Raw genomic sequence first — 22,131 nt, forward strand, 5'->3', positions numbered from 1 at the left:
TGATGAACATGTGGGTGTTGAAGAAGTAACGAGAAGAAGGAAAAGGAAAAGAAGAAGAAAGTAAAGCAAGATAAGAAGGAGGAGGAGCAGAAGGAGATGGAGAATACCCGGTAGGAAGAGGTGGAGGCACAGAGTAACCTAGAGTGCCCAGTCCCAAGAAATGTCATTGAAATTTTTGGCTCCATAAGGTTTGCTGGTAGCAGGCGTGCGATGTACCTGCGATGTACCACCAAGTTGAACCAAAAATCAAGAGGCAGTGCGAACTCTGTCTTACTCTGTGGTGGAGGAGCACATAATCTAAACATTACCTCCCCTTACGCTTAAATTAGAAAAAAAAAATCAAAAAAATGACCGATTTCCTTGCAAAAAAACCAAAAGATTTCACCAGATCTGAGAAAAGATTCCCGTTAAGGCGGGTTTGTTTACAAGGACAAAACATCAAAATTTAATGGTATACATTTTCGATCACATCACATCGCGGACTGTTTCCAGTTTTCCTCCCAGGTAAGGTAAATAAATCGCTTCGTGCATTAGCCAATAGGAACGAGCAGGATGTGCTGATTGTTCATAATTTGTCTTTGACCCATCAAAATTGTTTTGTTAGAAGTAAACAAATTCAGGAGAATAGTAGTAGAGGATGAAGGGAAAGAGTAGAAGGAAAAGGAGAGGTTAACGAGCAAAAAATACAATACTTATCTAATTGACCGGCTCGGCTGTGCACTTTCTCGGAACTGAGCCTGGCACGCGGAACACCTCCAGCGTGCCGCAACAAGCGCCACTTCCATCAAACAGCTCCGTTCCATTACCACCTTCCGGAGTCTAGACAACTGTTGCATTAAGTGGTTGCCCTCTAGACTGCAATCATCTGGTGTTAACGTCATTCAGGTCCTGTTAAAACAAAAACAAAAATAATTCCACAATCAAAACAATAGATTTAACGGAAATTACGATCCCAACTAGGAGCAGCAAATCAGATTGAGGCCAATGACGTATGACACGGGGATAGAAAAACAATCAGACTTACCTGTGGCTGTGAAGTTGCCTTTCCGCGGAGCGCATCTATCCGGATTTATTTCGGTGATTTCACAGAATCATCACTTTCACTTTCTTTAGCCGCGATTTTTCACGAGACGCGACAGGCATACAGGCACTCACTTGCCGGCTCCGTTTGAGACGGAATGTTGCCTGAGAAACACAATCGCGAACGCAGATAATCAAAATAGAACACTTTGCCCGCTCTTCCAGCCACTCGATGTAAACAAACCCCGTAAAAAATTTGACAGTTCTCGACCTAACGAAACACCCTTCGAAATCGGGTAATCAAAAACAACCAATCAGTTAGCCGATTTAGTCGGGATTCGTCAGGAGTAAGATTTTTAATCGGCCTACGAATAGACCGATTAAATTGGGTTGAGTCAGATTTTATTTTATTCACAGACTTAATCGGTAAAAAATCGGTTGTTTTTGTAACCGATTTCGTCGGCCGATTTCGACAACCGATTTACCACCAGACGCTTATGTAAAGATTACACAGAAGTCTGTTGCCCGGTCAGCCGATTCGTTGGCCAACGAATCGGCCGAAACCACCCGACTAGACCCGACTTAGTTGTGCGAAAAGTCGGATTTTTTTTTACGGGGAAACCACAAGAAAGCACTCGCGACTCAGCCAAACGCAACGAATCAAACGATCACAACAAAGCGCAAACTCTGCGCCTGCCGCGATCGCAGAAGTTTTGACAGGGAGGGAGCGTCCACAAACAACGTAGCGGCTTATGTTTATTCAAATCAAAAATAGAAAAAAAAACTGTTTGTTAAATTCTAGCAAAACAATGCAAAAGGGCCATGGTTTGTTAACATTGAGTGTTTGTTGGTCACGCTAGAGAATGTTTACATTTATCATAAAAGGGATAAACTCCCAATTTATTTTGCATCGTCCAATCTGTTTCCTTTGAAAATGATTCACGAAATCTCAACTTTTTTTTCTAATAAGGTCCTACAAACAAACGTGAACATAGAGTTATATACGTGCGCATTGTATTGCGAATTGAGGTTAAATTTTGTACCAGCCAACAAAAACTTCTAGCAGAGCTGGTTCTGCCAGAATAATTATTCTGCTCTTATACGGTGGACAATTCTGCGAAAATGCTGTAGAATATCCACCTCTGTTATAATTCTGCTAGAACGCCGCGACTGGCTATCTTGCGTATAGAGCATTCTACGTGCGTATGTATTGCGTGTACGTACACGAAATTAAAGTGAGGTTAAATTTTGTCAGGCAGCAAAACCAAATGGTGCGCTAGTGTGCGTACGCGAAACGTCATAAAGCTCTATGTAAAAATGTTTGTATCATTTTGGCCAAATTGTCTGCAAGAAAGTTACTACATTTTCGGACCACCTGAAAGCGACCCTGCTCAGCAGGGCCTGCTGAATCAACCTGTCAAACGTGACAGTTCACATTTTATTTTTGGGGGTTGAAGAGGATTGGAAAAATTTTACGTTTCGCGGAAGTTGATTAGTACCGTTAGTATTATCAAAACAACAACAAAATTATTTCGAACAAATTCCGATCAGATTGACGATTTTCCAGTTTTCAGTTAATATCGGAACAAACCCAAGACAGTATACGTGCGAGAGCCACAGATCAGGAGCTGGGGGAAGATAGATTACGACTTTCCGGCGGAACTTTGATGGAGAGCGGATGCTACGAACCATTTCAAAAATGCCGAACCCGTTATCTACCGCCGATCAATCCCCTTTGCGTTCAGGTTGGATCAGACCTAGAACCCGTTTTGCTGCAGAAGTCCAACCTCAAGAGGGTAAGAAGAAAATGCGCTTGACATGAAAAGTTTTGGCGTTCCGGTGAACTGGCGCATTGTAAACGGGCTATTCTTGGACGATCAAAGAGAAGGATTACTCCCTGGTCGGAATCTGGGACTTGGCCGTCGCTTTCTTCCATGGCCAACCGTCAGATTGTGTCCAGCTCGCGCGACAGGACCATCCAGCTGTGGAAAACGCTTGCTGAGTGCAAGTACACCATCCAGGAGGACGGCCACTCCGACTGGGTTTCGTGCGAGCGCTTCTCGTTGAACCACTCCAACTCGGTCACCGGTTGTGATCGCGCCGTCAAGGGCTGAAACCTGGCCAAATGCAAGCTGTAGATCGACAACCGGGCCGTGTCACCCAACGGTTCCGTGTGCACGCCCGGTGGTAGGGAATGCAAAACCTGTGGGATCTGAACGATGGCAAGCACCTGCACTCGCTGTAGCACACTCTGCTTCTCACCGAACCGGTAATGGCTGTGCGTTGCCTAAGGAACGTCGATCAAGATCTGGGATTTGACCTGCAAGCTCAAGGTCAAAAAGCTGAAGCCGTCGAAGTCTGACTGACTGGAGTGCGTGTCCCTGGCCTGGTCCATCGACGGACAGACCCTGTACGCCGGCTACTCCGACAACATCATCCTTGTCTAGCGGGTAACCGTGTCTTTCCTTGTTGGAATTATATAAACTTTGAAATGCGCGGAAGAAATGTCTAAGTTCTTTTGAAATGAAAATAGTAAAGAAAAAATAGGTTGTGTCTAAATCTAGAAAAAAATTATGTTTTGATTTCATGATTTTTTTTTAGATTTTGCAGCTGCTAGTTCGAGACCAGGGCCCCATTAAAGTAAAAAGGCCAAATTCCTCAACATTTACAACGCCCATGTTTCGATCCGTTCCGTCCGTTCGTGGCGCTCTTGGCGGGCGTAACTGTTCAGGTTGACCTGCACTGGATGATCATCCGGTGCTTTTTGGCAATGATTCTATGCTACTTTGCTACTGGCACAAGTTCAAGTCCAGCATGCTCGATTCTACGAAAAACGGAGGCGCTGACATAACTTTAATACAGGCTCGCCACAAACAAAGAGCATGAGCATGAGCATGAGAGACCACCCATGGTTGTCCTTCTCCGTTGCTGAACAGAACCGTAAATACAGGCTCGCCACAAACAAAGATTATATTAACTAACCAAAATATTAACTATTTTTTTACACTTAAAGTAAATTTGAGCAGTTTTTGTAAATTTTAACAAAGAGATAAATATTTTTAGCATCTTTTGGCTAGTTTAGTTCTTGGTAAAACTATTTTTATTAAAAGTTATACACATTTGGGTGTTTGATCTGTGCCTAAAAAACTGTACTTCGATGCCCGTCTGCTCTCTTGTTCTATCCAGATAGTAAACCCATTAAGCTTAGTAAGAAAGAGCACACCGGCATCGATTTGTGGCAAGCCTGCTATAATACTTTCCTCGATAGAGTTTTTTATGATTTTGACGGTCATTGCACGGAGCAACTCTGTGGTCATTGCATAGGAACAACAGTTAAGTTAAATAAGTGCATGCTAATACCAACCAAAAATATTTTGGCCGATTTAATGTTCTTAAAAGTTTAAATGAGATTGAAGTATTTTTTTATTTAAGGCAACATATCAAATAAATATTACATTTTGAAATTCGATTATTTTTTCAAGGTGGAATTATAGCTAATTCTGTTATTATTAACAGAATAAGCTATAATATTGTTGCTAAAAACAAAAAGTGATATATTTATGTTACGGTTCTGTTACAACCTCCTGCTCGGGATATATAATATAAAAATACATAACTAAAACTGTTCTAATCGTCTTATTCCTCATTTCCAATGGAATATCAAACCAATAACATTTCCTGTTATTATGCAATGAAATGGAAAACATAACTTAAACTGTTATTATTATCTTATTTCTCATTTATAATGGAATATCAAACCAATAACAGTTCCTGTTATTATGGAATTAAATGAAAAAACATAACTTAAACTGTTATTATTATCTTATTCCACATTTCCAATTGAATACCTTCCCAATAACATTTTTTGTTAAAATAACAGAAACTGTTATTATTTTTTGTTCGAAAAATTATTTGCAAGAATATTCAATAACAGTTTCTGTTATTTTAACAAAATCTGTTATTGAAATGACATGAATTTTGTTATTACCGTCTGCCCGGGTAGCCCATCTGTATGGAAAACCTACATTATCGAAAAGACGATGTTCTTATTGATGTGAATCCTAACTGTCTATCAAATGCGTAGATTTCATGTGTGCTTGGTTTGATTCCAGTAGGTTTGCAATACTTTTTCGTGAGCACAAAAACTGCACATTCAGTCGTGTAAAATTACCTTGTCTCACGAGGCGATGTGCATGCTCTTGCATGCGATTTTACAAGCGTATTTTTGAAAAGTTACTCAAAGCAATAGTAAACATGTTCCCAAACAAAATGGATTTAGTTTAATTTATCAAGAATATAGTACCTAGTTACATTACATGGTAAGCATTACAAAAGTTCCGGTTCACTATTGCAGCAATGCTCTTATACTTAAAATCATTTCTTCATTTCAGACCCCCACCAACTCCCCCCTGCACGTGCCTGCTACCGGGGGCGGTGCCCGCACGGTGGCCAACGGCGGTGTGACTCCCATGGCCAACGGCGGAATGTCCAACAGTACGTCCATCAACAGCGAGGTCGTGTTCCGGGACGGCACCAACAGCAACTCGCTGGACGATCCAAACGGCGCGGTTGCGGCCGACGACGAGCCGATCGCGCCCATCCGGCCGCCGATCCACTCCAAGACCAAGAACTGGTACTCGGGCTTTTGCAACCGGTGGGCTTCGCTGATGGGGGTGAGATCTTTATGAGTGAGTTTGTTGAGGTTTGATGAAGTAATTTTGTTTTTTTGATTTTAGGCGGGGATTAAAATCTTTGTGATGCTGCTCGTGAACTGGGTGTTTGCGCTGATTTGTATGGGCACGGTGTTTGTGGTGTGGTTCTACGTTGGGACGGCCAATCCGGCCGTGAAGCCGGGACTGGCGCACGAGTTTCGGTTTTTTGTATGGCTCAAAAATGCCGTTTTCCGGTGCTTTGGGTAAGTTATATTTTTGGGAGAAGTTGTTTAAATTTATTTAAAAATCATCAATTTTTAGAAAACGAGTCCACGACTACGAGCAGGTCGTGGTGACGCCGTCCTGTCCCAACGTGCCGCTGGCTTCGGCCCAGCTCAACGAGGAAAACGAAGACTTTGCCTCGCGGCGTCGCTACCATCAGTCGGCGGTCGTTCACGGTCACTACGTGGACGATGTGTAAACGGTGGCCAAATGAGAGGGAGAGAGAAAGAGATGGAGTTACTTACACACACAAACACAACCAACAACACTCTGAGAACAATACTTCTTTTGTGGATTAGATAGAACTTGTAGTAGTGCGCGCGGCTCTAGGAAGAAACAATATTTGTAAATCTATACAAAGTCCGTTCGTCAGAAGAAGAAGAAGAAGACCAGCACCACCCAAAACGTGAACTGATATAGTCTGAGCGACGTGGTCAAACCGTAACTATTTTGTATAATCAAAACCAACATTTAAGAAAAAGAAGAAACGCAGCATATAGTGAAGAAAATAAAACATTTATAGGAAATTACGCGCAATCTTTAAGCAATAAGTGTGAGATGAATCGAGAAATTGGCGAAATCCTCAAAGTCAAGTCTTTAAAAAAACGTGTTTTTATTTTAATTCTGCTATTGTAAATAATATGTTCTAACTCTTATTTATAACACACACAAAAAAAAAACTAAAGACGTCGTTTATTTATATTCAACCAGTGTATGCAAGGAAATGAAACCGGAAGCAACTTCAAACAAGAGATTCGCTGCTAAATCGTATTTGTAATTCTTGTTCAAAGCTCGGACCTCGACCTCACGGGGAGCACGAGGAGCAGCAATTGCATATCTGTGTCTAGTACTACTAGGTGTAGCAATTTAAGCTTAATAAAAAAAAGATGTAACACACACACCAGCGATGGAATAATCATCATCAAAAGAAAATCATTGGAAGTTCATCAAGAGAAAAAATCCGTAGGGAGCATGGCTTTCCTCTCTCGCGCACGAAAGATCGGTAAAAGGATTCTAAAAAAATCATCATCATGATTATTCGGCAGAATATCTTTTTCACTACTACACTTGCAAGTGTAACGTCACACGTCGAAAAATGACCTGTCACATTTTGTAGATGGGCAATATGTGTAAACAAAGTGAAATAAATACTTTTAAGTGGTGCTGACAAGGAAATTCACAAAAAATCAGCAGCAGATTGATTTTCTTGGAGAAGTTTGGGAGCGATTTTCTTTTGCGTGATTTGCCTCTTCTCTCTTTCGCGGGTGAAAAAAGTTCGCAAGCGAAAATGATTTTTTTTTGCGATTATTCCATCCCTGACACACACACACAATGCCGCCTAGCATTTTATACTGATATGTTTTAAATAACTGTACAGGAAAGCAATTTCGTCATTAGTTTGTTTTTCCTTATTTGTAAACGAAAATGAACTTAGTTGTAATGTGCTTTTCTTTGACTGGAAAGAGTCATTCCTGTTTTTTTTTGCGATAAAATCACTAATAAAATTACGTTCTTATACAATCTAACAAAATGTTTTCTTTTTTCTTAATCTACAATCTTTTCGTTTAATCGAGAGCTTTTTTTTACTTATGAAGCGATTGATTCTCCTGATAACAGTCTACTACCATTCTTTGAAAAAATAATAATAATATTTTTTAGACGACCGTGTCACCGTATTAGTTTTGCAATTAAATGCTCTAGTTTTCGTAAAATACCGTGTTTTTATTCGAAAATACTGATGTTTTTATCATTTGCAGCATGGGTCTCCAACGACGCAAAATTTTGTATGCATTTTACCGTTATTAGAATTTTTTTGTCAAATACTAAAATTTGCACAAAATACCGTAGTTTTTCGAAAATGCTCAGCTTTTCATAATTTAAAACACTTGTATCTAACGAAGTGAAAAAACAGTGAAATGCATGCAAAATTTCAAATCGTTTGATACCCATATTGCAAATTATGAAAATTTGAGTATTGAGGTGAAAACTCACCGATTGTGATTGGACACTCAATAATATTTTTTAACTGAATTAATGTACTTGGAATGTACATCGAAAAGATAATCTAAATAAATACAAATTAAATTAATGAAAATTTTAGTACTTAGAAAATACGGTATTTTGTGAAAATTTTAGTATTTCATTCAAAAAAAACTCTGAAACAGTGAAAATGTAGGCAAAATTTCAAATCATTTGATACCCGTATTGCAAATTATAAAATTTTGAGTACTTTAAAAAAATACGGTGTTTTGTGAAAATTTTAGTAATTACCAATTTAGAGGGTAATGCTGATAAATCCAGTGTTCTATCAAGTGGTTTATAATTCAGGGTGCTTACATTTTTCAAAACTTTTGAATATCTATCCAAAATAGATTCGGAAAAGTTCGTGATACCTTTGGAAAGGTGTTCTAATCAACAATGTTCCATAGTCCGAAGCGTATTACAACAGGTAGTCAGACTTCACGAGGTCGGGTGCTTATAACATTTATAGGCTTGGTCAGCTTCAAGTTTGAACTTAAATTAAAATCCAACTTGGGGGCAGAATGTTTGAAATTCCTGCACCAGCTTTTCGCTCCAAGATAATCATGAAGTTCTTATTTATTGCAATCGCAATATTCGAAGCCTCTTTCAAAATATGCAATATCTTCTTTGAAATTCAGGTCCCGCTGGCATGGTGTTTCTAAATGTGATCGTCATAACTGTACCTGGTAGTCTGTCGACAAATCAACGCTCTTAAATTGAACTCATTACCTTTATGTATGGAGCGTCTTTCTAATGGATGTTTTCATGACGCTCGATAGGGCAACTTTTTAACAAATGGAGTGTCTTAGAATTTTGAACCAACTGTAAAAGGGTCTAAAGGACGTTAATATCACCATATTAATTTTTCGAATTATGGTGCAAAAGTGGTTGTTTTTAAATGAAAAGTTGAATGTTGAATGTTACCAGGAGCTATTAAAGGTGGAACCTCAAATCATTCAGAAGTGTTACACTAGAATGGAGGAAGCGAAATTTGAGCTAAATGTGGTAGCTTCATTTTATTGCAACATTAGTCACTTATTTCGAAATTTTACACTATTTGCACGTGATCAAACTTCAGGGACACTAAAAGGAAGGTTACTTAAGTAATTTCATATCACCCTTCGACGTTGTATTAGACGAAATGGCTTGTTTTCTAAGGCATGGTGTCGATTTCTGGAAAAGTCAGGGAAAACCTGGAATTGTCAGGGAATTTTATTTGACCTGGAAAAGTCAGGGAAAGTCAGGGAATTTTAAGCTGGGTCAGGGAATTTTTATGATCTTAAAAATATTACTACAAAATTTCATTTCTTTTTGAAAATTCGCCCTTGATGATGTATTTGAATGTCTTCCAGTCCGGAAGGAACGCGAAACTCCATATAAAAAGGTTATGAAAAGGGTCACGAAGAAACGAAACAGCAACAAAAAATTGCATTTGGCATTACTTTGCGCGTTGCTTGTTTGCAATATGTTAAGGTTTAAAAATCAAATAATTAATATTTGCTTTGGATTTGCGTTCAACTGAAAATTACAAATTACTAGCGCACACAGGGTGGGACAATATGAGGCAGTTGCCCACCATCCCCAGAGATGTGTTCTAAAATTGGTCGTTTGCTTAGCATATAGAGACCATAGAGAAAATCATACATTTTGTCAGAAAAATTGAATGATTAAAAAAATCAAAAATTCAAAAATTCGAACATTTGAAAATTTAAAAAAGTCTAGAATTCTAAAGCTCAAAGATCCTAAATTTTTAAAATTCTGAAATTCTGATATTTTTTGAATTGTTGATTTCTTAAATTTTTAAATTCTAATTCTAAAAAAATTGTAAGGTGAGAAAATTTTCAAAAATTTCACTTTAGTATTCGTTATCTAAATTCTTATTTTTCTCAAAATTAAGCTGAACTATGATTTAAAAATAATCCAAAGTTTGTGTAATCTAAAATGTAAGCAAATAGTGGTGGTGAAATGAAATAAAAAATTAAAGAATTAAATTCAAGAATTAAAGAAATAAAACAAAAATTTATGGAATAAGCAGGGTTGTTACGCGGTAGCAATTTTGATTTAAAAAATATAGAGAGATAAAATTACTTTCAACTTATAAAGAAAAATATTATCAAGAATCAGGATAATTTTTTTTTCGTTGAGTGCAAAAACTTCGATTTCTTATGAATTGAATTTTCTTCCGAATATTTTTGTTTGTATTTTTTCAATAAGAAACGTCGAAAGATGAAGAATGAAGAAGATTATGAAGAGATATTTTTTTAAATGAGTTGTTGAGGATTTCCTAATTAAATGTATTACTACACTTAACTGATTTTTAAACATACTGACTATGAATATTTAATTTCTTTTAAGTTTTGAGTAATGTTTTTTACCCTTATTTAGTATTCTTTTATACTGGATACATTCAATTTTAATCTTGTAAAACTTAATCATAATTTAAACTTTTCCTGAAGATACAGATATTAGGATGTAACAAAAATTATTATTGGGGCATGTTCCAGGAGGTGTACTGTGCTTATATCCCAAATATGAGCTAAATTGGACGTAACAGAAGCTGGCCTCCGCCTTTGAATTTAAGATGAGATTCAACCAGTAGAAATATTTTTTTAAATTTAAACATTCTTGAAGAAAAAAAAAAACAAAACATTAAATTCCTTAATTTTTAAATTCTTAAATTCTTAAATTCTTAAATTCTTAAATTCTTAAATTCTTAAATTCTTAAATTCTTAAATTCTTAAATTCTTAAATTCTTAAATTCTTAAATTCTTAAATTCTTAAATTCTTAAATTCTTAAATTCTTAAATTCTTAAATTCTTAAATTCTTAAATTCTTAAATTCTTAAATTCTTAAATTCTTAAATTCTTAAATTCTTAAATTCTTTAATTCTTAAATTCTTAAATTCCTAAATTCTTAAATTCTTAAATTCTTAAAGTCTTAAATTCTTAAATTCTTAAATTCTTAAATTCTTAAATTCTTAAATTCTTAAATTCTTAAATTCTTAAATTCTTAAATTCTTAAATTCTTAAATTCTTAAATTCTTAAATTCTTAAATTCTTAAATTCTTAAATTCTTAAATTCTTAAATTCTTAAATTCTTAAATTCTTAAATTCTTAAATTCTTAAATTCTTAAATTCTTAAATTCTTAAATTCTTAAATTCTTAAATTCTTAAATTCTTAAATTCTTAAATTCTTAAATTCTTAAATTCTTAAATTCTTAAATTCTTAAATTCTTAAATTCTTAAATTCTTAAATTCTTAAATTCTTAAATTCTTAAATTCTTAAATTCTTAAATTCTTAAATTCTTAAATTCTTAAATTCTTAAATTCTTAAATTCTTAAATTCTTAAATTCTTAAATTCTTAAATTCTTAAATTCTTAAATTCTTAAATTCTTAAATTCTTAAATTCTTAAATTCTTAAATTCTTAAATTCTTAAATTCTTAAATTCTAAATTCTTAAATTCTTAAATTCTTAAATTCTTAAATTCTTAAATTCTTAAATTCTTAAATTCTTAAATTCTTAAATTCTTAAATTCTTAAATTCTTAAATTCTTAAATTCTTAAATTCTTAAATTCTTAAATTCTTAAATTCTAAATTCTTAAATTCTTAATTTCTTAAATTCTTAAATTCTTAAATTCTTAAATTCTTAAATTCTTAAATTCTTAAATTCTTAAATTCTTAAATTCTTAAATTCTTAAATTCTTAAATTCTTAAATTCTTAAATTATTAAATTCTTAAATTCTTAAATTCTTAAATTCTTAAATTCTTAAATTCTTAAATTCTTAAATTCTTAAATTCTTAAATTCTTAAATTCTTAAATTCTTAAATTCTTAAATTCTTAAATTCTTAAATTCTTAAATTCTTAAATTCTTAAATTCTTAAATTCTTAAATTCTTAAATTCTTAAATTCTTAAATTCTTAAATTCTTAAATTCTTAAATTCTTAAATTCTTAAATTCTTAAATTCTTAAATTCTTAAATTCTTAAATTCTTAAATTCTTAAATTCTTAAATTCTTAAATTCTTAAATTCTTAAATTCTTAAATTCTTAAATTCTTAAATTCTTAAATTCTTAAATTCTTAAATTCTTAAATTCTTAAATTCTTAAATTCTTAAATTCTTAAATTCTTAAATTCTTAAATTCTTAAATTCTTAAATTCTTAAATTCTTAAATTCTTAAATTCTTAAATTCTTAAATTCTTAAATTCTTAAATTCTTAAATTCTTAAATTCTTAAATTCTTAAATTCTTAAATTCTTAAATTCTTAAATTCTTAAATTCTTAAATTCTTAAATTCTTAAATTCTTAAATTCTTAAATTCTTAAATTCTTAAATTCTTAAATTCTTAAATTCTTAAATTCTTAAATTCTTAAATTCTTAAATTCTTAAATTCTTAAATTCTTAAATTCTTAAATTCTTAAATTCTTAAATTCTTAAATTCTTAAATTCTTAAATTCTTAAATTCTTAAATTCTTAAATTCTTAAATTCTTAAATTCTTAAATTCTTAAATTCTTAAATTCTTAAATTCTTAAATTCTTAAATTCTTAAATTCTTAAATTCTTAAATTCTTAAATTCTTAAATTCTTAAATTCTTAAATTCTTAAATTCTTAAATTCTTAAATTCTTAAATTCTTAAATTCTTAAATTCTTAAATTCTTAAATTCTTAAATTCTTAAATTCTTAAATTCTTAAATTCTTAAATTCTTAAATTCTTAAATTCTTAAATTCTTAAATTCTTAAATTCTTAAATTCTTAAATTCTTAAATTCTTAAATTCTTAAATTCTTAAATTCTTAAATTCTTAAATTCTTAAATTCTTAAATTCTTAAATTCTTAAATTCTTAAATTCTTAAATTCTTAAATTCTTAAATTCTTAAATTCTTAAATTCTTAAATTCTTAAATTCTTAAATTCTTAAATTCTTAAATTCTTAAATTCTTAAATTCTTAAATTCTTAAATTCTTAAATTCTTAAATTCTTAAATTCTTAAATTCTTAAATTCTTAAATTCTTAAATTCTTAAATTCTTAAATTCTTAAATTCTTAAATTCTTAAATTCTTAAATTCTTAAATTCTTAAATTCTTAAATTCTTAAATTCTTAAATTCTTAAATTCTTAAATTCTTAAATTCTTAAATTCTTAAATTCTTAAATTCTTAAATTCTTAAATTCTTAAATTCTTAAATTCTTAAATTCTTAAATTCTTAAATTCTTAAATTCTTAAATTCTTAAATTCTTAAATTCTTAAATTCTTAAATTCTTAAATTCTTAAATTCTTAAATTCTTAAATTCTTAAATTCTTAAATTCTTAAATTCTTAAATTCTTAAATTCTTAAATTCTTAAATTCTTAAATTCTTAAATTCTTAAATTCTTAAATTCTTAAATTCTTAAATTCTTAAATTCTTAAATTCTTAAATTCTTAAATTCTTAAATTCTTAAATTCTTAAATTCTTAAATTCTTAAATTCTTAAATTCTTAAATTCTTAAATTCTTAAATTCTTAAATTCTTAAATTCTTAAATTCTTAAATTCTTAAATTCTTAAATTCTTAAATTCTTAAATTCTTAAATTCTTAAATTCTTAAATTCTTAAATTCTTAAATTCTTAAATTCTTAAATTCTTAAATTCTTAAATTCTTAAATTCTTAAATTCTTAAATTCTTAAATTCTTAAATTCTTAAATTCTTAAATTCTTAAATTCTTAAATTCTTAAATTCTTAAATTCTTAAATTCTTAAATTCTTAAATTCTTAAATTCTTAAATTCTTAAATTCTTAAATTCTTAAATTCTTAAATTCTTAAATTCTTAATTTCTTAAATTCTTAAATTCTTAAATTCTTAAATTCTTAAATTCTTAAATTCTTAAATTCTTAAATTCTTAAATTCTTAAATTCTTAAATTCTTAAATTCTTAAATTCTTAAATTCTTAAATTCTTAAATTCTTAAATTCTTAAATTCTTAAATTCTTAAATTCTTAAATTCTTAAATTCTTAAATTCTTAAATTCTTAAATTCTTAAATTCTTAAATTCTTAAATTCTTAAATTCTTAAATTCTTAAATTCTTAAATTCTTAAATTCTTAAATTCTTAAATTCTTAAATTCTTAAATTCTTAAATTCTTAAATTCTTAAATTCTTAAATTCTTAAATTCTTAAATTCTTAAATTCTTAAATTCTTAAATTCTTAAATTCTTAAATTCTTAAATTCTTAAATTCTTAAATTCTTAAATTCTTAAATTCTTAAATTCTTAAATTCTTAAATTCTTAAATTCTTAAATTCTTAAATTCTTAAATTCTTAAATTCTTAAATTCTTAAATTCTTAAATTCTTAAATTCTTAAATTCTTAAATTCTTAAATTCTTAAATTCTTAAATTCTTAAATTCTTAAATTCTTAAATTCTTAAATTCTTAAATTCTTAAATTCTTAAATTCTTAAATTCTTAAATTCTTAAATTCTTAAATTCTTAAATTCTTAAATTCTTAAATTCTTAAATTCTTAAATTCTTAAATTCTTAAATTCTTAAATTCTTAAATTCTTAAATTCTTAAATTCTTAAATTCTTAAATTCTTAAATTCTTAAATTCTTAAATTCTTAAATTCTTAAATTCTTAAATTCTTAAATTCTTAAATTCTTAAATTCTTAAATTCTTAAATTCTTAAATTCTTAAATTCTTAAATTCTTAAATTCTTAAATTCTTAAATTCTTAAATTCTTAAATTCTTAAATTCTTAAATTCTTAAATTCTTAAATTCTTAAATTCTTAAATTCTTAAATTCTTAAATTCTTAAATTCTTAAATTCTTAAATTCTTAAATTCTTAAATTCTTAAATTCTTAAATTCTTAAATTCTTAAATTCTTAAATTCTTAAATTCTTAAATTCTTAAATTCTTAAATTCTTAAATTCTTAAATTCTTAAATTCTTAAATTCTTAAATTCTTAAATTCTTAAATTCTTAAATTCTTAAATTCTTAAATTCTTAAATTCTTAAATTCTTAAATTCTTAAATTCTTAAATTCTTAAATTCTTAAATTCTTAAATTCTTAAATTCTTAAATTCTTAAATTCTTAAATTCTTAAATTCTTAAATTCTTAAATTCTTAAATTCTTAAATTCTTAAATTCTTAAATTCTTAAATTCTTAAATTCTTAAATTCTTAAATTCTTAAATTCTTAAATTCTTAAATTCTTAAATTCTTAAATTCTTAAATTCTTAAATTCTTAAATTCTTAAATTCTTAAATTCTTAAATTCTTAAATTCTTAAATTCTTAAATTCTTAAATTCTTAAATTCTTAAATTCTTAAATTCTTAAATTCTTAAATTCTTAAATTCTTAAATTCTTAAATTCTTAAATTCTTAAATTCTTAAATTCTTAAATTCTTAAATTCTTAAATTCTTAAATTCTTAAATTCTTAAATTCTTAAATTCTTAAATTCTTAAATTCTTAAATTCTTAAATTCTTAAATTCTTAAATTCTTAAATTCTTAAATTCTTAAATTCTTAAATTCTTAAATTCTTAAATTCTTAAATTCTTAAATTCCTAAATTCTTATATTTTTAAATTCTTAAATTCTTAAATTCTTAAATTCTTAAATTCTCAAATTCTTAAATTCTTAAATTCTTAAATTCTTAAATTCTTAAATTCTTAAATTCTTAAATTCTTAAATTCTTAAATTCTTAAATTCTTAAATTCTTAAATTCTTAAATTCTTAAATTCTTAAATTCTTAAATTCTTAAATTCTTAAATTTTTAAACTTTTAAATTTTTAAATTTTTAAACTTTAAAATTTTTAAATTTTTAAATTTTTAAATTTTTAAATTTTTAAATTCTTAAATTCTTAAATTCCTAGGATTACAGAAAACCTGATAAAATTTGAAGTATTTTTGGAGTTATTTTTTTCGGTTAGAGAAATTTTGAGAAGAAGATGTAGGAAAATTTGCTTCGATTTTTCTAAGTGACGCTTTGGTAAGATCGTCGAGTATGAACTGTATCTTAAATTTAAAATCTCAAGATCGAGGATTTATGACAATTTTAAAATTTTATTATTTTTCCTTATTTAGTTTTGATTCAGTTTTTAGATTTAAATTTCTAAATGTAGAAATTTTCGATTTTTTTTTTAGCCGAAATGTTTGTTTTGGCTTTCCCTCTAGTTTACCTAATCCTAGCAAAAATAAGTTTTCAGCGTTCCAAGATTCTGAGTTCTGAGATTACAAAATTGAATTTATTATGAAACTTTTTATATGTTTGTCGCAAAAATATTTTTCTTAAAATAACGCGGATTTTACGTGGATTGGGTTTTGGGATGGCGCGGATATTTTTTTACGATTTCTCCGTAACAACCCTGAATAAAGGAACTTGAGAGTTCAAGAATTTATAAAATATGGTCTTTTCGGAAAAGTTGTTTCAACTTTAATTAAGATCCAGCATCCGAGATTTAAGGGATTGTACAACTACATTTTACATATTTTTCCCAAACAACATTCAAGGGCTTACAAGGTGGAGTTCCCGTGGTCAGATCGAGCTTAGATTTGGAATCTATTCCAAAACACCCAAATATCTAAGTTTGATAAATAATGACTTTTCGAAATGCTCGAGCAGGTTATATTTTGTTTTTATTCTTATAAAATGTATTGATCGCGTGATTGATCGTCTGCAGGCTCTGGTCAAAGTAGAAAACTTTTTTTTTTAATTTTATAGCAAAAATATTTTTTTGTAAAATTATTTAAGAAGCTGTTTTTTCAAATATCCAGAAAACTGTTTACTTTAAATACAAACATTGTTGAAAAAAACCTAGAACTTTTTTAAAACCCTAAACATGTGCTTGAAAAAATTACACTTAATTGTATATTTTTCTTATTTTTTCATTTTTCGAAATCTTTCTTAAGGTTCTGCAAAATTACATGTTTTTTCAAGTTTTTGTCTCCAAAACCTTTAGTTGTTTTTTTTATAAAAATATAATCAAAAATGGCATTGGCCTAATTCGTTTGAATTCTGCCAAAGGCAACCATTTTAAATTTAAACATGACTTCTAACATTAATTCAAATTTCCAATTGTTTTTTTTTGGAAAACTTTTAACTTTTAATTTACTTTGGGAAATGAAGTGAAATGAACTCATCGCTATTTGAAATTTGCAACAATTTTTATTATTAATTATGTCTAGAGTTTTTTTTTTTAAAGTTCATATAAGCTATTGTGTTTCATATGTTAATAGGACCTTTTCAAAGAAAAATTCTAGATTTTTTGGTAAAGGGCAACATTTAAAATGGTTGATAAAATAAAAAAAAAGATTTTAAGTTTTTGCAGAATCCATCATTAAAAAAATAAAATAAAAATTTCATTGAAGTTTTTCAATATCTTAAATTTCCAATATTCAAAAAGGGAAATGCATGTAACAATAAAAACGCTCTAAACAATATGTTAGTAAAAAATAGAAAATGAAAAAAAATTGGTGGCCTGGAGAGGTCAGGGAAAAGTCAGGGAATTTTATTTTGGGATTTGGATCGACACCATGTAAGGTGGCCCATTCTGCCCCGCACCCTGGAAAATTAGTCGAAAAAAACATTTCTTTTTAAAGTGGCTCAGAAATAGTTTTAAGCAGAAAATTGTTATCAACCAAGTAATGGGGCAAATAAATTAAAAAAAGCATGCTGTTCATTGGAATTTCATGAAAATTCAAAATATTTTTCAACTAGCACAAACATGCCAAATATGGTGTAACCCTCCACAACCAATACCCGCCTCTAGGCTGCCTTCGATCTAAAAAAAACAATTTTTGACGTTTAAAAAGCACTGGAAAGAAGAACTCTTAAAATTTTAGAAAATTCTAAGGTTGGAACTGTGACTTGTTTCATGTTTGCATTTCCTCTATATGATGTGAAAATAAGGATGCAGAAATTTTTGTAGTTTACCAGACTATGCCTCTAACTATTTCTTTACAATTTTAATGATGATGGTCGTTCTATAGTACAAAAAGTTTGAAAAACAAGCAAAAAATTTATAAAGTGACTGTAAAAACACTAAAAAACGAGACAGGCAAGAGGTGGTAGGGTAAGCCAAATACTATCAGAAACAATCATAAAAACAAGATAAATGCAAATTGAAATACTAAAAATGAAACAAGAAAATATAAAACAAGAGAAGTAATGTTTTTGTAGGGCAAAAGTTGCTCAAAATTACCTTCTGAACACGGGAAAAATAAAAAAAAATCGAAAAAAATATGGGCACTAGAGGGTTAGTTGATTAGACTTCTGTTTTCATTAAAATTTTGAAGTTTAAAAAAAATATTTTTTTGCGGCTTGATTTTTCGGATCAATTTCGAAGGGGGGCGACATATACTTTGAAAAATATTTGGAATCAAACTTTCAGCATGGATGAAAATTTGGCAGGATGTAGGGCTAGACAAATGCATTTTTTTCGGATATTAACACAATTTGAAAATTTCCCCTTTTTTAAAAAATACCGTCTTAGGGGCCATCTCTAAACCACGTGGGGGGTCGGCGATTGTCCAGGTCCTATAAGCTATTTTCTTTCATATGTTTATAGGACCTATTCAAAAAACAAAATTATAGTTCACGAGAGAGGGGTGAGTTAAATTTCCGAAAAAAAAATTCTTATCTGAATATTGGATTTTTGTGCTATACTTACCACTGATGTATGGAAGGTGGGGCCTGGGTTTTTCATAATTTCATAAAAAAAAACTAAGTTGACTATATCGTCGGTATAAACCTTGAAAAACTTTCGTAATCATTAGGGATCATTTCTTTTTCGATGTATTCATTATTCTGATAATTTTGAACATCGCATAGATTGGTAAAACGCCACGTCGCTATACTTTTAACCGTAGGGTAGAGTAGTCATCAATGAGACACTTTTGGTTTTCAACTTTCAATGATTTTTGTAATTTTTTCATAAGCATTTTATAGTGAGATTTTTGTTACATTTTCTATCTTTTAAACTATACCAAAATTTGAGTTCGATCTGACCTCTACAGCCAGAGTTATTTTACTGTCTCATTGTAGACGCACTTGGCAGGAACAATGAGACAGGTGGGGACTCTACGAAAATCAATACGATTCTAGCTAAGCATCATGTTTTCTGTTGTATCATGGCAGGTGACTTGTCTTGGACATTTAAAAGCAATTTTTCCAATTTGAAACTTCAATTGACAAAAGTTATACTTAAAAGTATTTAAATTTTGTAAAATCCATGTATTTATACCAAATAACTTTATATTTTTGGTCAAGTAGAGTTAAAACTCAATAAATATGCCAAAAATAACTTTCAGTTCATGTTTTGAAAGATTTACATAGATTTTGAAAAGTTTAATGGAGAAAAAAAAGTTCCCCTAATAAAATCAACAACAACAACAACAACGAAGAAAAATCAAAGTGTCTCATTGTTGAAAGGATAAGCTGAAAGGAGTGGGGAACAATGAGACAGCCCTGGGTTCTGCAGGGATGCCAGGTCTGGTGGAAGTCGAATCCGTAGACTTGTTAAAAAAAAATCCAGGTGGTTGGTGTCTTGGGAACCCAAAATATTTTTATTCTAGCTAGGGGTTATAGTATTTCCCAAACAAATAGTTTTCTTTTTAAAGATTTTTCTACTAAAATTGAATTAAGGTTTTATCAAGATCAACAAAAAAATAATTTCAAATTTCATGCCTAATTTTACTATATTTCCACAGTTGTGCTACTGTACATAAACTACAAAATATAAATGATTTTTTGAAAATATGTTTTTTTATGATTTTATGTACATATGTCCGTTATGATGGTTATGATACATTGTGCCGTGACAGAATGACGTTTCTTTTTCTCAGTTTATTGCTGTAACTCGGAAATTTCAAAGAAAACATCCTCAATATTGTTACAGATTCTGAAAGTAAATATTATATTCTATTTTCTGGACAACTCTGATTTTTATTACAAAAAATGATTTACCATAATTTGTTAGGTACCCTATTTAGAAAAAATGGCACCATTAACATTGAATTTATGTGTATTACATAAAAAATATGTCCACAGTCTTATTCCCATCATTGATGTATAATTTGATAAACCTTCATAATACATATAATATTACTTAAATGACATTTGCAACGTTTTCAAGTGGTTTTTAAATAGTCGAAATTTTTATCTTGCGAATGAACTATTCGATTGATTTGGTGTTTTCGGAAATGCATTTTACACCTGCCCAGCTGTTTTGCAATCATTAGTTTTAAAAATATCTAAGTACTGACGATTTATTTTTCGCTGAAAAAAACTTTTTGCAGTAATGTACAACGGAAATTCACTAAAAATCAAAATATTTTTTAATCGATCGCAGGCATGCTATATATGATTTTTAACTCTAACAAAAAAATACACATTTTTATAATTAACTTTTGAATTCCCAAAATTTGCATTTAATTTTTTCCAAAAAAACGTATGTTTGGCCGTGACTTATACAATTTTCACACAAATTTTAAACATTTTCAACTGCATTTTTGAAATTAGAATCGAACTTGCAATCGAAAAGCTATTTTTTGAAATTTTGATAAAGATTCTACAATGAAAAATTTTTCTTCATAAGTGTCCATTACTTTTATTTTTTTAGTTTTTATTTATGTACAATTTTTATAAAATCGTCTAAAAAACATTGTAGATTTGTCTTTTCGTTCTTGCGATACAGCCACTTAAATATATAAAATAAAAAAGATAGTTTTCAAAATGTCATCCGAACAGCACGATTTTTTTATTCAAGATAGCCCTTTCATTCATTAAATATTATCTAAATTTAGAAAATTTTAAATTTTCCGCAAATTCTAAGCCAGGGCTACCTAAGATCCGGCAGCGAAGGCATTTTATCTGGCCTACGGCGGTTTTCGAAAATTGTTTGTGTAACCGTTCATGAAAATTATATTAATGTCACAAATTCAAAAAAAAAAAAAAATCAATTATATGATAAAATTTTTTAACATTTTTAACAAAACATTTATTGAAACATTTATATGAATTTTGTTTTTATCTTTTTTATGTACAAAAAAAAAATAAAGGACGTGCTGGTATGGAGAAAAGTTACAAATTGTCTATATATATATATATTTTTAAAATGTTTACATGGATTTCAGGTTGTGTGATATTACAGCGTTATTTTGCCAAAATTAACACATTTGAGCAATTCTCTACGGAATCGGTCTTTTTTCTTTAATTTTAATTTTTGTATTTTTTAATCCGGCTGAAACTTTGTTGGTGCCTTCGGTATGCCAAAGAAGCCATGTTGCATCATTAGTTCGCTCATATAATTTTCCATAGAAATTTGTCAGCTGTCCATACAAAAATGATTTATGAAAGTTCGAAAATCTGTATCTTTGGAAGGATTTTTTTGATCGATTTGGTGTCTTCGGCAAAGTTGTAGGTATGGATAAGTTCGATACTGAAAAAATATGGCAGTTGGTAAAAAAAATTAAGTGATTTTCTACTTCACTTTTTGTCATTAAAACATGACTTTGCCACTATTTTTATTTTTTTATTTTCTGACATGTTTTAGGGATATCAAATGCCAACTCTTCATTCATCGGTCTTTTTTTTTAATCAAGAGCAACAAAGTTCAAAAATGCAATAGATAGAGAATTTTCTCAGCTTTTCAAAAATATTTTTTTCAAGAGTGGGCACTAATTTTAAAAAATAAATAACTGCTACTATTTTCAAAAAAGTTACCTGAAAATTGCTATAATTTGAAAACGGTGCACTTTATCAAAATGTAACTAAAGTTTTTTGATTGCAAATTTGATTTTATATCGAAAAATTAAGTTGACAAATTTTTGTGACCAATATTTCGATTTTTTTTAAATCCGTATTGATTAAAAAATGTATAACTCGCTCAAAGACTTTTTGCCTTTTCGGAAAATTTCTAATGTCCCCTAAAACATATCAGAAAATAAAAAAAATAAAAATAGTGATTTTTGCAAGTCATGTTTTAATGACAAAAAGTGAAGTAGAAAATCACTAAATTTTTTTTTACCAACTACCATATTTTTTCAGTGTCGAACTTATCCATACCTACAACTTTGCCGAAGACACCAAATCGATCAAAAAATTCCTTCCAAAGATACAGATTTTCGAATTTTCATAAATCATTTTTGTATGGACAGCTGAAAAATTTGTATGGAAAATTATATGAGCGAACTA

At 29.3% G+C, this 22,131-nt stretch overlaps 1 protein-coding gene and 1 pseudogene across 1 annotated transcript in view; both read left to right on the forward strand.

The window, feature by feature from the left end:
* Nucleotides 1–6,621, forward strand: part of LOC6036533 (solute carrier family 12 member 8) — a 28,535-nt gene extending 21,914 nt beyond the window's left edge. Inside the window, exons 3-5 of the mRNA XM_001846526.2 lie at nucleotides 5,412–5,693; nucleotides 5,757–5,935; nucleotides 5,994–6,621. Coding sequence (XP_001846578.2) covers nucleotides 5,412–5,693; nucleotides 5,757–5,935; nucleotides 5,994–6,153 — 621 coding nt within the window. The 3' untranslated portion in view covers nucleotides 6,154–6,621. The remainder of the gene's footprint in view (nucleotides 1–5,411; nucleotides 5,694–5,756; nucleotides 5,936–5,993) is intronic.
* On the forward strand, nucleotides 2,282–3,689 carry LOC6045088 (annotated as a pseudogene).
* Nucleotides 6,622–22,131: the final 15,510 nt, after the last annotated feature.

The sequence above is a fragment of the Culex quinquefasciatus genome, chromosome 3 (genome assembly GCF_015732765.1).
Source record: "Culex quinquefasciatus strain JHB chromosome 3, VPISU_Cqui_1.0_pri_paternal, whole genome shotgun sequence".
NCBI lineage: Eukaryota > Metazoa > Arthropoda > Insecta > Diptera > Culicidae > Culex > Culex quinquefasciatus.